Below are 15,644 nucleotides of genomic sequence, written 5' to 3'. Positions count from 1 at the left end.
ATTGGAGATCTCAAGGGAACGTTTTGTGCAAAGACGGGCATGATAAAGGACAAAGAAGGCAGGGACCTAACAGAAGCAGATGAGATTAAGAAGAGGTGGCAAGAATACACAGAAGAACTATACAGGAAAGATCTGAATGTCCCTGATAGCCATGATAGTAATGTCCCTGATAGCCATGATAGTAATGTCCTTGATAGCCATGATAGTGCGGTCACTGAACTTGAGCCGGACATCCTAGAGAGTGAAGTCAAGTGGGCCTTAGGAAGCATTACTAACTACAAAGCTAGCGGAGATGACAGTATTCCAGCTGACCTATTTAAAATCCTAAAAGATGATGCTGTTAAAGTGCTGCACTCAATATGCCAACAAATTTGGAACATTCAACAGTAGGGATGTCAGAGAATTCCGCCACGGATCTCGGTGAGGCCGAATGCCAGTGCATTCCGCCCCCTGAACTCCGTGGCGGAATGACCTGCCACCCCCCCCGTGGATCCCCCCTGGGATGAGACTTACCTGTGGCAGATCTTCTGGGCGGCGGCTGCTCCGGCAGCGGCGGCTGCTCTTCCGACTGGCTGCCGCCGCTGCCATTTCTAGGCTTGTAAAAAAAAAGAAAAAAAAAGACGTGATAGGCTACATAAAGATTTACGTAGCCTATCATGGCTAGGTTTTTAAAAAACACACACACACACGACGTGATAGGCTACGTAAATCTTTACGTAGCCTATCATGGTTGGGTGGGTTTTAAAAAAAAAACCGCGTACGCAAATGGCGGTGGCTACAGCTGCCGCCATTTGCGTTCCTTATTTTTGCCATCTTAATCTACGTAAATATTTAAGTAGACTATGACGGCGAAAATAAAGGGGAACGCAAATAGCGTAGCGGGCACTATTTGCGTCCCTTTTTGATTCGCTGTTTTAGCCTACGTACGTAGGCTAAAACGGTGAATCAAAAAGGGACGCAAATAGCGCCCGCTACGCTATTTGCGTTCCCCTTTATTTTCGCCGTCATAGTCTACTTAAATATTTACGTAGATTAAGACGACAAAAATAAGGAACGCAAATGGCAGTGGCCGTAGCCGCCGCCATTTGCGTACGCGGTTGTTGTTGTTTTTTTACCCAGAGCCCTCCGCGGCCGGAAATCTGGCTGCGGACAGCTCTGGCCTGGCTAGGCCTGGCTGGCTGCTCCATGGAGCTGCTGCGGAGCACAGCCGGCTGCGGAGGATTCCTGGAGGGAGGAACGGAGCGCCTCCCCCCCCAGCAAGGATTCCGGGGGGAGGGACGGAACGCCTCCCCCCCCCATCTACATAACCCACGAAAGGTAAGTGACTTTCATACATCCCTACTCAACAGTGGCCACAAGACTGGAAAAGGTCAGTTTACATTCCAATCCCAAAGAAGGGCAATGCCAAAGAGTGTTCAAACCACCGCACAACTGCGCTCATTTCACATGCCAGCAAGGTGATGCTCAAAATCCTACAAGCTAGGCTTCAGCAGTATGCAAACCGAGAACTACCAGAAGTACAAGCTGGGTTTCGAAGAGGCAGAGGAACTAGAGATCAAATCGCCCACATTCGTTGGATCATGGAGAAAGCAAGAGAATTCCAGAAAAACGTCTATTTCTGCTTCATTGACTACACAAAACCCTTTGATTGTGTGGATCACAACAAACTGTGGCAAATTCTTAAAGTGATCAGAGTACCAGACCACTTGACCTGTCTCCTGAGAAACCTGTACGAGGGTCAAGAAGCAACAGTAAGAACCAGACATGGAACAACCAATTGGTTCAAAATTGGGAAAGGCACGACAAGGCTGCATATTGTCACCCTGCTTATTTAACTTATATGCAGAGTACATCATGAGAAACGCTGGGTTGGATGAATCACAGGTCGGAATTAAGATTGCTGGGAGAATTATCAACAACCTCAGATACGCAGACGATACCACTCTAATGGTAGAAAGCAAAGAGGATCTAAAGAGCCTCTTCTTGAGGGTGAAAGTGGAGAGTGCAAAAGCTGGTTTGAAATTCAACATTAAAAAAACGAAGATCATGGCATCCGGCCCCATCACTTCCTGGCATATAGAAGGGGGAGAAATAGAAGCAGTGACAGAATTTATTTTCTTGGGCTCCAAGATCACCGCAGACGGTGACTGTAGCCATGAAATTAAAAGACGCTTGCTCCTTGGGAGGAAAGCTATGGCCAACCTAGACAGCATAGTAAGAAGCAGAGACATCACCTTGCCGACAAAGGTCCGTCTAATCAAAGCTATGGTTTTCCCAGTAGCAACGTATGGCTGTGAGAGCTGGACTATAAGGAAGGCTGAGCGCCGAAGAATTGATGCCTTCGAACTGTGGTGCTGGAGAAGATTCTCACGAGTCCCCTGGACTGCAAGGAGGTCAGATCAGTCCATCCTAAAGGAAATCAGCCCTGAGTGCTCATTGGAAGGACAGATACTGAAGCTGAAGCTGAAATATTTTGGCCACCTAATGCGAAGAGAAAACTCCCTGGAAAAGACTCTGATGCTGGGAAAGACTGAAGGCAAAAGGAGAAGGGGACAGCAGAGGATGAGATGGCTAGATAGTATCACCGATGCAATGAATACGGGCTTGAGCACACTCCGGGAGAGAGCGCAGGACAGGAAGGCCTGGTGTGCTGTGGTCCACGGGGTCACGAAGAGTCGGGCACGACTGGACGACTGAACAACAAGGTGCCTGCGACTGCTTAACTGGAAGGAAGGGTGCTCTTGTTTCTAGACAACAATTCTACTAGATGCATTTTTTTGACTTGGAGACTGCCACGTAGGATCATTTTAAACGAGAACTAAAATAATGACTATACCCTTATTGTGGAGGAGCAAACCGTATTACATCAGGTGACTGCAATTTTAGCTGCCTCATGAACACATCAAACAGTATGGCTCCAGCCACATCAACTTCTCAGGCGTGGCAGTTAATATAAAGCAGAACCTGGAACGTGAAGGTGTATCTCCAGGCAAGAACTAATTCCCACACAGCAAAGAGGGGAGCTTTATTTCAATTTCTTAGCATTAGACTTTCAACAGCAACAGAACCTGCAGCAATTCACTGTACCTGAAGGCACGTGAATCCACACACATGCCCTCGCACAAAGTTCAGTAGCTAGTGAAAATGGGTTTGCCAGACTGAAACTGTAACAGAACACTGCGTGCCCTGAGTGAACCTTAAGATGGATAATGCACAGGGGAGATTTAAAAAAAAAATGGAAAAAAGCACAGAGAGAACACTCAAGCCTCCCATTGAGGTAGTTTTAATTAAAAATAGATTTACACACAAAGGGTACTTTGCCGCCTCCCCCCACCCCCACCTAAGTCCTGGATTGCTCAACCTGGTGCTTTTTTCCTCCTGTGCATTTTGCATTTCTGGCTTTAAAAAAAACCCTCAGCACTCTGGAAATCGGTGCCATTCACCTTGTAAACGCATCTCTATCCGTAGCTATAAAACCCATCATTCCAGCTCACAGGCAGCGTCCCCTCCATTTACATTTCCTGCAACTGCCTCGCCCATTTGCAGCCTTGGCTATAAAGCCGCTATCATCCCATAACCGTAGTCCCACTGCTCTGGCCGTATGGTGAACAGGATGCCACTGTAGGAGACGTGGTGGCACAGTAACCATCACTTCCCTGCTCAGCTGGTGCTGACAGATGGGATGGCTGTCTATGCATGTAGAGATGCCACATGGGATGTTCTTACATAGTAACCCAGTGTTCATTTGTCTTCACCCCTCCTTGAATACACTGGCCTTAAACTGTCAGGGTGGGACCTATAAATGAGCCACAAATGTCTTAGGATGGCCTGCTGTTTTTGTGGCCAACGTAACATAAGCTGCTTTCACATCAAGGAACTGAGGCATATGCTCCAGGGAGAGCTTTTGGTGGGTCCTTTTTAGTAAGAGCGTTTTAGAACTTTGCAATAACATCTAACTTCTACGTTAAGTAGGAATGATAACAGATCCCTCTTTGTAGGTATATTAGGACAGCTGTCCCCACCATCCAAATTTGGCCTCCGGAATACCTCTACTGATAGAAAACATTGGTCCGCAATATGCCAAGTGCTCCAGTTTGGCTGAAAAGTTTGGTATCACAGCAGTTCTAGTTTCTAAACCAACAAAACAGTTGCAATCCCACTGTTGGCAATGTGGTTTTTTTTAAGGCACACAGGACGGGCAGATGTGAAAAACAAGCCATCAATGCCTTAAGAACATTTCAGTGAGAGAGTTCATGTGAAAAACTAAGCAATGAAAAAAGGAGATACCTCTACAATAATTTCCAAGATCACTGTGCTTCAAGCCACTGGATTTACAAAGCACCATCTTCCTTGGATACTGGGTGGCAAAGAAGCAACAAAATGTACTTGCTGCACAATTGCAGCTCAGGCTTTCCACCAGTGGGTATTTAATGTACTTGTTACAGAAAGTTCCCCATCTATCAAGCGTAGCCTGCAAGATGGACATGCAGGGTTTTCTCTCTCTCTTCCCCAGAGCAGTATGTGGCCCCAGAAAAACAAAGAGCGCACACATCATTATCAGAACTAGTCTGACCAGTTTGGCAAGGAAGAACTATAACCCTCCTCCTCCTCCACCCTCCCGTTGAAAAGCAAAGGGTGGGTTAAGAACCCCCCTTCAACAGGGTCTGAATAAAAGACAGGACACCCATGGTATAGAGCCCCTGCAGTTCACCCCGCCACACTTGGGCACAGTCCCTCATCACGCAGAGGAATCAGAGTAAATGGGGGACACCGAGGAGCAGCTAGCTGCCATCCATAAGTCAATCCCGTTTGTATCTGCCATTACATTTTTCTAATACAAAGTGTGAAAAGCAGTAAGTGAGAGGGAAGGCGAGGGAGCAATCATCTCAAAAAATACCAACGAAAGACCCCACCACCACAAAAAAAAGGATCCTAGCAAGAATGCAAACATTCAAAAGCTGAGACGTGTCAAGCAACCTGTCCTACATGGGTAGGAGTACGGGAGGCAAGCTGCCTTCATGAGAATGACTCCTCGCTTTGCTGCCGAGGGGGTCGTGACCCTCCTTGGCCTTGTCAATCACCCTGCCATTCAACTTCTAGGCTGGTTATCTTGGGCTAGGCCTGTTTTACCAGTGGATCCCTAGCGAACCTGGATCCAAACAGAAGCACTGCAGTAAAAGCCCCTTCTCTACGTCTGCTTTGACCCCGCAGCACAAAAGTTGGAGCAGAGGCAGCAGAGAGCGGCAAGGGCCTTAAATCTCACCTCCTTGGCATCACTGGGCTGAGCTGTCACACCAGCAACTGTCTGCCCAAGTCTCAAGGTAGAGGGGTGATAGTTCTCCGCGCAACATCCTTGTAAGTCAGGTCTTTTCTCTTCCTCATTCTGCTTGGGAAACAGGGGTGTGTAGTCAGACAGGGTAGGACAGAATCGTTGGGGAAATGTTGTTTAAATAGATTAGTGCTAAACTTTTGGAAGCTCTCAGGGTGGAAGTCAGTCATCAAATTCTAAGAGTATTTAAGTTCATATCTTCTTATGTCAGTCAGCATAGATGCATACACAATATAGCTTGCTCTCCCTCCAGAGTGCTTAGAGCAGGACAGTGTCACACGCAGGAAGCCCACATGGCCAGACACACTTAGCATCAGCTGCAAAAGTGCATCAGGGTCCCTCGAAGCATTCTCAGGGCACGATGCCTAAGGCTCCCTTTCTCACCACACGGCACCGAAGGGCAGCCAACTGCCCACAGACAGACACAGCGACCTCTTCGCCCCATAGGAAGTTTCCTCCCTTTCCATGCTGCTGGGTGAGAAAGGGAGTCCCTTCCTCACTACACAGCATGGAAAAGCTGTAATCACAGATCAGCATGGCCCTGGGAGGGCGGGGCGGGGGGGATGACAAGCAAGGAAGAAGGTGCTGCTGGGATAGAAGGAATGTTTTATGTTACCTACGCTGCTTTCTTCTCCCACAGGAACACACACATCTTTTGCAATATGCCTTCGCTATGTCCCTTAGAACAATCCCACCCCTCAAGGAAGTGACAGGGCCCAGACCAAAAGCACAGTGGGGCCAAGTTGGAGAGATGATGGTATAAGGGTCAACTGGGAAAGGGATCAAAGGCTCTTAAGCCACATTTCAAGGTTTCACTGAGCAGGAGAAGGATCCAGCCAAACAAGGTAGAACACAGACATGTTTATCTGAAAAGTTGCAGCTACATCAAAAGCATCAGGATAATTGAATGAGTGGACCAGTTCTCCCTTGGGGACACAGTCTCCAATAAAAAGGGAATTTTGTATGATTACATTATATAACAGGATTTAAGCTGCATGTACACAAGCATTCAATCCAGGCAAAGGAGTAGCTCTCCCCCCACCTTTCTTTTAGAAAGCCTGGATTCTTGAACAAACCATTTATTATTTGATACACAACTGGGAAGATTTACCAAAAGGTGCTCATGAAAAGCAACAACATTTTATTCAAAGCATAAAACTGAAGAAAGGGGAACTTCCCCCGCAAGTTAAAGCTTGACTGGGGGTGGGATAGACCCACACTCTTCAGGAAACAACAAAAAAAGAAATCCGAATTCCAGTTGTCCAACTCAGTTACCTGTAACAGCTGCACTTTAATCATTTTTCTCCAGCCTCAACTATTTTAAACTGAAGCAGTGAAGGAAAGAAAAGGGGGGAGTACGTCTTATCAGTCATGGTTAAATGTCAGCCAAATTTAGTTATTTGGAAGAAACTGTTGAGAATAGCGAATGAGAGGAGTAATGTTGCTTTACAAACCAAAGTGTGGTATGCACTTCTCTTTCTTCAAACCCACCTTTGGTTTAAAATCATGGATGAAATGAAGGGCCAGAAGGGTTCAGAAGAAACAGTACCAGGCCCCAGATTCAAACCTGCTCCCCCCCACAACTCCTTCCTGCAACACCCCTAACATAAGGGATGCTAGAGATATATTTAGTCCACTATTACACTTGTCTCATTTCCATGCGACCCGTCCTTTTCAGGCCTTGTTGCTAAGACACACGTATGTGCTTGCATATAAAAAGGAAGAGGAGAGCCCCAAATCCTAAGTTACAGGCTTCCTGGCTCCTAGGTGCATAGGGAGGGTGACCATTCTCCCTTGGGAATGGGGGGAAAGAGGAAGCAGAATGGAAGGCAGCTGCAGGAGGCATCACCGCTGGCTCTTAGGGTCTGAAGAGACTCACCGGAGGAGAGGACAGCAAAGCCAGCGGGTGGAGGCTCATTGAGGTGGAATTCAGGCCCTGCCAGGCCCGTCTCTCGCAGCTGGTGTTTTCGAGTAACCACCCCTACCTATCCCTGCTACCTTTCCCCTGTAATCTGTTCGGCACGTCACAAGGGCGCTCACAGCCTTTGCAGAACCGGAACAGCTGCACCCTGCCTCGCCCCACCCTTCAACTACCTTCTCAAAAGAGAGAGCCTCCCCCCGCATGTAAGAAACAGCAACAACGGAGAGTCGACTGACGCTCAATACAGCAAAGAGTTGCCCTCAATTACCACTTAACCTGCTGGACAACAGACTCAAGCAGGCATCAGCTCTTCCGGGCAAAACCCCACTCCCCCGTACGTAAGGTCCAAAACAGCTTTTTCTTCCTCTGATCAATTATTGTTATTAATATATTATGCATATGCTCCCTTTTCTAAGTGATTTCCCAAGGAGGGTCAAAATCAAAACCTTACCAATAAAGTCAAAATGTAGTGGCAGCAAAATAAAACCGTGTAAATAAAGAGTAGACCAAGAGGGAGCCTAGAGAAACCCTTAGTGGCAAATACATGATGAGTAAGAAGTGAAGCAGCCTGAAGGACTTCCCAAGGGCTACTTTGTTGCTTACTGGGAAAGGGAGAAAAGTCCCTGCCCCAAGAAGCTTACAATCTACATTCCAATGGTGGGGAAGACATGGAGGCAAAATGGAGAGGGAATCTTAATGGCAGATGAAAGTGAGCAAATGCAGCAATGCAACCTTTATTTGTTAAACTTATATCGTGAGCCTATTCCAGGGAGCTCAGAGCATAACAAATGTTTCTTCTTCACCCCATTTTATCACCCACAACATCACTGTGAGATAAGTTAGGTCAAATGTGACTGAGCCAGTGAGCTTCACATCTGGGTTGGTGTTTGTAGCCCATGCCTCCCCAGTCCAACATTCTAATCACTACATCATATTGGCTCTCAATTTAGTCCAGCCTTGGATTTAACTTGGATTCCATGCAAAAGAGTGAGTGGGCTGTTGGAGGAAAGATGGATCTCTCCATACCTTTTCCATCAGTCCACTTGATTTCTGCGCTGGCTGCAAAGAGAGGGATTCTTATCCCTCAGCTCTGCCCCTCCTTCACCAGCCTGCCCGAAAAAAGGCCAAAAAGAAAAGTTAACTTGCCTGCTAAGAGGGCTAATAGTCTGCATTTCCATGCTGGCTTCCTCTTCACTATGGCCAGCATGGGAACACATGGTACTAGTCTCTCAGCAGGCGAGTAAAAAAAATTAGCAAGCTAGTAACTTTTGTGGGCTTATTTACAAGTCTGATTTCAGCTTGGCTTCAGTAGGTGAAGCACAATAAGCAGCTGAAACAATGGCTTCATGGAGAAGGTGTGTTCTGTGAAGGGATCTGAAGTGGGAGAAAAGAGAAATGTGGCACCATGTCAGTGGTCAGGAAGAGAACTCAAGGATCACCATGGGTGCATGGGAATGTGGTAGTCAGTTTGTGTCAGTTAATCCACCGCAAGTAAGATCATGTACTATTAACTTAGGAAGTCACTTTCTAAGCTAAAGGGAGATATCTGAACTGACTAAGGCAGCATGCCCAATGGGCTAGCAAAGCAAAGGGCATCTTGTGGACAAAAAGGACAAGGTAGTCATATCCCAGCCTTCTTACAAGGCCAAAAAACTGCCTGAAAGTAAAGAGAAGGGGCAGCGAGCACAGGCAGCACACAGCAGGATAGTGCATCCAAGCAGACTCTAAACAGGCCAGCAAGATGCACCATAGGATGGGGTCCCTGGATTTCAATCACCCTGGCAGCATCAGGGCACAAAGGAGCATTGAGTTGCTTTAGTGGGTTTCAGCCATTGCTAAACCAAAAATAGGAAAGAAAGAGTTTCTGACCCACCAAATGTAAGTCACACTGGATTTGCTGGTCCAAGATGTTTCAGGGTCTGCACTGTACAATCCAAACAGCAAGCACACATAGGTATGTAGGAACATAAACCACTGGTCCATCTAGCCCACCATTGTCTACACCAGAGTGAGACATCTTTGGTCCTCCAAATGTTGTTGGACTCCAACTCCCATCTAGCCCAGACAGTATGGCCAATGGTGAAGGATGATGGGAGCGTTGTATTTCAACAACATCTGGAGGACCATGTTCTCTGCCTCTGGTCTACACAGACTGGAGGTGGCTCTCCAGGATTTCAGATAGGGGTCTTTCCCAACCCTACCTGGAGATGCCGGAGACTGAACCTGGGATCTTCTACATGCAAAGCAGGTGCTCTACCACTGAGCCACATCTTTTTGCCTCTTCCTCCATGATTCACAGCCAATTAACATGGAGCACAGTCCAGATGGAAATTCTTCTGGGAAAGCTTTATTTCAAAGAGGCTTGCCCAGGGGAACTTTCCTGTGGACTGTGCCACCTAAGTCGATCCATCTCCCACTCCGCTGTCCCCTTAACAGCCACTGATCAACCATCCCCCCTGGTAGGGCTATCCTGGGAGTCAACTGCCAAGAAGGAGCTGAGCCACATATATTTTCTAAAGAAGGCAATTTTTAGCCTCTGGCTACAGCCCACTTATTGTTGATGCACTCTTCCCCCTGCCAGCCCAGCCAAAGAATAAGTTGCCCCACCAACACCATTAAGAGATTGCAGAAGCAGCAAAGAGCAGCCCACAAGAACAGGAAGCTGTTGAAGCCGAAGAGAGAAAGAGAACCAGAGAGAAAGAGAACCGCATACCAGGGATGAATGAGACAAAAAGGGTGGGAAGCAGTTTTTCTTCTCGGCTCTGAGCAAGTGCTGGTTCCGTGGGCAGTCAAGCAACGTAAGTAGGAGGAAGGCAGCAGTGTGCACAGATGATTTTTCCTTGCATACAGTGTTGACAGGAAGCAAAGAAGTATCTATTCCTTGGGTCTAGGTGGCCTCACTCTCCCTACTATCATAGCTCACTAGGGGAAAGGGGGTTGTTATGCGGCTTCTTCACCTGTCTGAAGATCTGTTATTTATTCCAGCCTTCCCCAACCTGGTGCCCTCCAGATATGTTGGACTACAACTCCTAGTGGCCATGCTGACTGGGGATGATGGAAGAATTAGTCCAGCACATCTAGAAGGTGCCTGGTTAGGGAAGGCTGGACTATACAATGTATGTTTCTTACATTTTTAATCTCTCCTTTACTCCTAGTAGATAAGAGAGTGTGACTGGCCCTCGAAGTCATCCACTGAGTTCGTGGCACAGCAAGGAACTGAACTTGGGTCTTGCCTCCCCACTGCCCAGGCCTAGTTCATCATTCTAACCACCAGACCACACAACAGAACTGCACCAATTAGTCACTTGTATATTTGGCCTTACAACCCCAGCAGGTTGTTCAGAGTGGTGTGCAAACTTCAACATACAAAGATGGATCAACATCTAAAATAGAAATAGCTGAAAATCTAGGAAGGTACAATTCATAGCATCGTCTTTTTTGAAGATTTATACCCCAGCTTTCAATTAAACAAGTCTTGAGGCTTATAAGCAACAGGTAATAACACAAAAAAACCCAGCACATACACACACTGGGCTGGTTTGCACAACACTGTGTGGCCACCATTTCGCATATCCAACCCTGCTCGGGGGTTGTCATGTTGTGCAAACCTGGCAAAGATAGGTTATGCAAGGGTTAAACAATGCCCGCATAACCCTAGAACAGACCATAGTTCACTTGACAGACAACCCTCTAGCAGGGGTTTGACATGCAAAGGGGTGCCGAGGCTCATTATGAGTTAAATAACCCACAAGGAGCTGTCGTGTGAACCAGGTCACACATTTATACTCTCCTTCTCTCTCTCTCTCTCTCACGCCAGTAGCCTGTAGTCCTCTGCCTGATGGATGGGGCCAGAAAAGGCTTCCCTTCAATTCTGCAGGCTTAAGGCAACTGGCAGTTAAAGCCAAGCATTCTTTCTGGCCACCATCTCAACCCACTTCACCAAAGGCCTTCTGACATAGGCAGGTCTTAACTAGCCTCTGAAAAGCTAATGGAGAATGGATATGACAGGCTTCCCCAAAGAGGGAACTCCACAGATGCAGCGCCATCACCAAAACTGTCAAGCTCCTCAAAGCTTAACTACAGAAGGCTACAATGCAGAATCCCCTCCGATGACAGGAGCATATGGAAAGTTCACACATGAAATAAAACAAGGGATAAGACAGAAGCATTCATAAAAGGCCGACTATTATCGTCTTCCTTTGTATCTGTTCAGCATCCCGCACAGAAGTAAAAGCTCTCTACCAGCATGGCGTCCTCTCGGACACACTGCAAATGTTTGGTTCACCCAAAGAACACACACACACACACACTAAAGCAAACATGCAAAGCCAGCCCATGTGCACTTGCTCCAAGCCTCTTATTCCTGGCGATAAGTAAAGGCCAGAAAAAGAAAATCGAGCTTGTAAGCCATCGGCATCCAATTTCAGGGCAACAGGTAGAATCAACACCTGGGACTTTTCTAACACTGACATTAGTTCTATTAGGAAGTCATCAAGCCACCCTTTCCTAACCTTGGGTCCCTAGATGTTGCTGGATTACAACTTCCACCTAACACTGCCAATAGTCAGGGATGATGGAAGCTGTAGCCCAACACTACCCAGGGACCCATGGTTGGGAAAGGCTGCCTTAAGAAATCAGACTCTTGATCCATCAAGCCCAGTGCTGTCTACTCAGACTGGCAGTGGCTCGCCAAGGCCTCAGGCAGAGAAGGGCCTTCACCAACTCTGCTACCTGAGGCTACTTAACTGGGGGTGCTAAGGGCTGAACCTGCGGCCTGGCATGTGTGCATGGACAAAGGGGTCACACAACGTTCGAGGGCACGGTCTGAGAGCACAAGGTACAGCGATCTTGCAGAAGCTAAGCAGGTATGGGCCTGGTCAGCACCTAGATGGGAGACCCCCTTGGGAACCCTACGGACACCACCTTGAGTTGAGAGTGTGAGCTGGGAAATCCCAGGTTGACACTACACCTCACCCACAAACTCAGCCTTGCCAAAGCCACTGTTCCATCAGCCTCCACCCTACAACTGTAATATGGGAATAAGAAGAGTGTCCTATTTTACATTGTAAGGATTAGATGGAGCACTTTTGACACTTATGGGCTGTTTAGTCCACTAAAAACAGATCAAGTAGGAAAGTAGAAATCATCCAGACAAGACACCTCATGAAGTAAGGTCCCCAAGGGCGTATCAGCTGGGGCAGGGGCAAGTTAAGACATAGCTTTTAACTTTTGGACAGCCTTCCCCAAACTGGTTCCCTTCATATTTTTTTGGACTACAATTCCCAGCATTCCTGACCACTGGCCATGCTGACCAGGGCTGATGGGAGTTGAACTCCAAAACATCTGGAGGGCACCAGATTGAGGAAGGCTGCTGTAGGATAAATCCTCTAAAAGGGCTTAACTGTAACAGGTATACCTCCACGGAGGAGATAGTAACCTTCTCTCCCCTTCATCCACAACATATGGCCAATTCAATATTCAGACACAATAGCCACGGAAGCCATGCATTCCCTCACAATAGCCATGTGTTCCCTCACAAGGGCTGTGTCCAGAAAACAGTGTCCCTGTACTGTGCAACCAAGATGAAGCAATAGTTAAGAGTGCAGTTTGGGTGAGAGTAAATCCCATACACACTCAGTATACATGTTGGCATATCAGAAGATATCAGCTCTCTCAGCTCAAATCCAGGGGGAAGCATAAAGACAAGAGTGGTGCCCCCCACCACACAGAGTGCTTGTCTGGGATGGATGGGGGGACTGGAGAGGAAGGGGGATATTGCCCTGTGGTCCTCCACACAATATGCAGTTGGCACCGCAGAGAACCCCACAGCATCAGCTCTTACCAGATGAAAGTAATAGTGATAGATTACTCAACAACATTATCTCCTATGTAAAAGATTACACAGACACACAAGGTCCAGCTCCCTTTTCAATCTCCTCTCCCTCCCATTCCTCAACTGCCCCTTCCACTCCAACAAGCAAGTCACCCACTCTCCAGATACGCCTAGAAAGGGAAGACCACAGGGAGTGGGGGGAGTCCTCCCACAGAGTGCAGTTCCTCTCAGTGTCAACCCCATTCTCTCCCTCTTCTGAGGCATTCCTCAGAAAGAGAGAGAAGAGATGACAGTAGGATTTCCCACACTCACCTTCAACTTCACCTTTCCACAACTTCACCCCAGTGTCTGTTTGGTTCTTCCCAAATCACCTACCAAAGCGACATCTACCATATGCCATGTCCTAAACAGGCAGCAGTGAAAAGAGATACCCACCCAAATGTCACCTTCTTCCCAAGTTCCTGGACTTTCCTGGACAAATTCCCCAACCCCATCACCTACAACCTGTTCACGGCTACTGCCGCCACCACCACCCTGAAAAACCCACAGGTCTACCTTTAGAGGATTCCCTGTCAGGTCTTCTCTCTCCCTTGCCATAAGTTCACTTTGGGTAGTCACTCTGTTGGCTGTTTTACTGCCCTACTCCTGTGCCTTTTAACAGGAACCTGACACACAGAGAAAGTCCCCCCCCCCCCCCCGCATAGAGACGAAGCAATGGCCTTCTCTCGGCCTTCTCTTGAAAAAAGCATGACAACCCCTCATGGAAAACAGCTGCAAGAAGGCTTCTTTTAAGCACTGCACGGAAAAGAGAACTGAGCCAAATGCAACTGAATACCCCCGCCCCAATCTTTGGAGCACTACTATAATAGGGAAAGGTTACAATTGCCCCTTTTCCTGCACCTGACAAAACATAGGAGCATCACAGGTTAAGCTTTACCCTGGCATCGGCACAAAGTGACTGAACAATCTGCTGCATTTCTGCATGCCTCAGAAGGCTGCTCTTTAAAAGACACAGGAGCAGAGAGAGTTGGGGAGTGGGGAAGGTGGCAACTCTAAGCTTTTCCCATCATTCTGCTGCAGAGATTGGGGGGGGGATGTTTGAAGGAGAAGAGAATCACATCTGCCTAGCTAGATTCTCCCTTCCATGCTACTCTTAAAGAGACAGGATCCCTCTAGCTTACCATGCAGGATTGCCACCTGTGCGTGCTGTGGATGTTGTTTTTAACTGGCCCTGCTCCAGTTCTGCCTTTCAACAGCAGTAGATGGAGAGCTCCCCCCCCCCCTCCATCACCACCCATCCCTTTATCTCTATGACAGGACGGAAAAGGATTCCCCCTACGAAATGTACTGCATGCATTGGGCTGATGCTTAAAAGCCACAGAAGACGTGTGCACACACACAGTTGGCAACCCAGACTCAGCTCTTCCTCAGTATCGCATATTCCCTTACAGGGGGATTAAAGGTGCCCCAGATTTGCCCTCTCTCCCCCCCCCCCATGCACAGCAGCTCCCATCCTGCCCTCTTACCTGCTCCGTGTTCTCAGTCAGGGTGGGCAGGGGGCTCCGGCCGCTGTTCGACATGGCTCCCCTTGGCAGGGCCTGAGGGGGTGTCCCCCCAGCTGCTCAACTCCTTCCCCGCCTCCTCCCTGACCCAGCTGGAAGGGGTCAGGTTCTTCTTCCTCCTCCTCCTCTTCTTCCTCCTCCTCCTCCTCACGGCGAGGGGGGCGGCCAGGCCACCAGCATGGGGGAAAGGGGGGGCTCACTGGGTTGTCGGGAAGCACCAGCACAGACCCTGCATGAAGGGGTCCCCGCTCCGCCGGGCTTGGGTGAGGGGTGCTCGGCTTGACGGATCACGCGAGGCCGGGGATAAGACGCTGGGACAAGGCCGCACCGGTCGGAAACCCCCAAGTGGGGAAACCCCGGGGCCCGAAGCGAGTCTGGGGCTGGTTCGAGGCCCGCGAGCCCCACCGCGCCTCCAGAGCCCGCCTCGGACACCGTCTCCCCTCCGCTGCCGATGCCCGAGCTTCCCTTCGCCGCCCCTCAGCTTCGCACAGCGCCGGCTCCCAACATGGCCGCCTCCGCCGGGCTTCGGGAAGTTCCGCCGAGCTTCCGGAAATAGCCGAAAGCGGCCTTAACAACAGCCGCGGCTTTGCACGCCTCGTCGTCGCCATCCACCCCGCTTCGCCGGGTCGGCGGAAAGACCCGAAGGCGAAGCCGACTCAGCTTCCCACGGTGCGCGGAAACAGCCGAAGAAGCCGGCCGAGAGTCGATTGGTTGGACGGAGGGAAAGGCGTGGCCTCTGCGGGAAAGGGGGCGTGGCTAAAGCTTTCTATCGCTCTGGGGTTGGAGAGAAAGTCACTGTGGGAGAAGAAGGGAAAAAACATAGCGGCAACATCCGGAAACGGGGGGGGGGGGGAGGCTCCGAGAAGTTCGGAAATAGACGGAAACAGCCGAACGCGCTTCGGCTTGCAATGTGCGAAAATAGCCGAACGGGGTCTGCTCGGAATGGACGGAAACAACCGAATGAGTTGTTCTGTGCTTCGCTGATCCCTGGTCAAACAG

At 48.8% G+C, this 15,644-nt stretch overlaps 1 protein-coding gene across 5 annotated transcripts in view; it reads right to left on the bottom strand.

Annotated features, from left to right (window-relative positions):
- MARK2 (microtubule affinity regulating kinase 2) overlaps positions 1–15,156 on the bottom strand; it is a 134,614-nt gene extending 119,458 nt beyond the window's left edge. For 2 of the 5 annotated variants that reach the window (XM_084823816.1, XM_084823817.1), the window contains exon 1: positions 14,610–15,156. In XM_084823816.1, coding sequence (XP_084679942.1) covers positions 14,610–14,663 — 54 coding nt within the window. In that variant the 5' untranslated portion in view covers positions 14,664–15,156. Of the gene's footprint in view, positions 1–513; positions 596–14,609 lie in introns of all 5 variants that reach the window. The other 3 variants (XM_084823814.1, XM_084823822.1, XM_084823823.1) reach the window with 3 other exon arrangements.
- Between the last annotated feature and the right edge of the window lie 488 nt (positions 15,157–15,644).

The sequence above is a fragment of the Heloderma suspectum genome, chromosome 17 (assembly GCF_057233095.1).
Source record: "Heloderma suspectum isolate Gila_16-S chromosome 17, 16-S_ref, whole genome shotgun sequence".
NCBI lineage: Eukaryota > Metazoa > Chordata > Lepidosauria > Squamata > Helodermatidae > Heloderma > Heloderma suspectum.
Note: the sequence above shows the minus strand (reverse complement) of the source record. Positions and strands in the feature narration are given on the sequence as shown.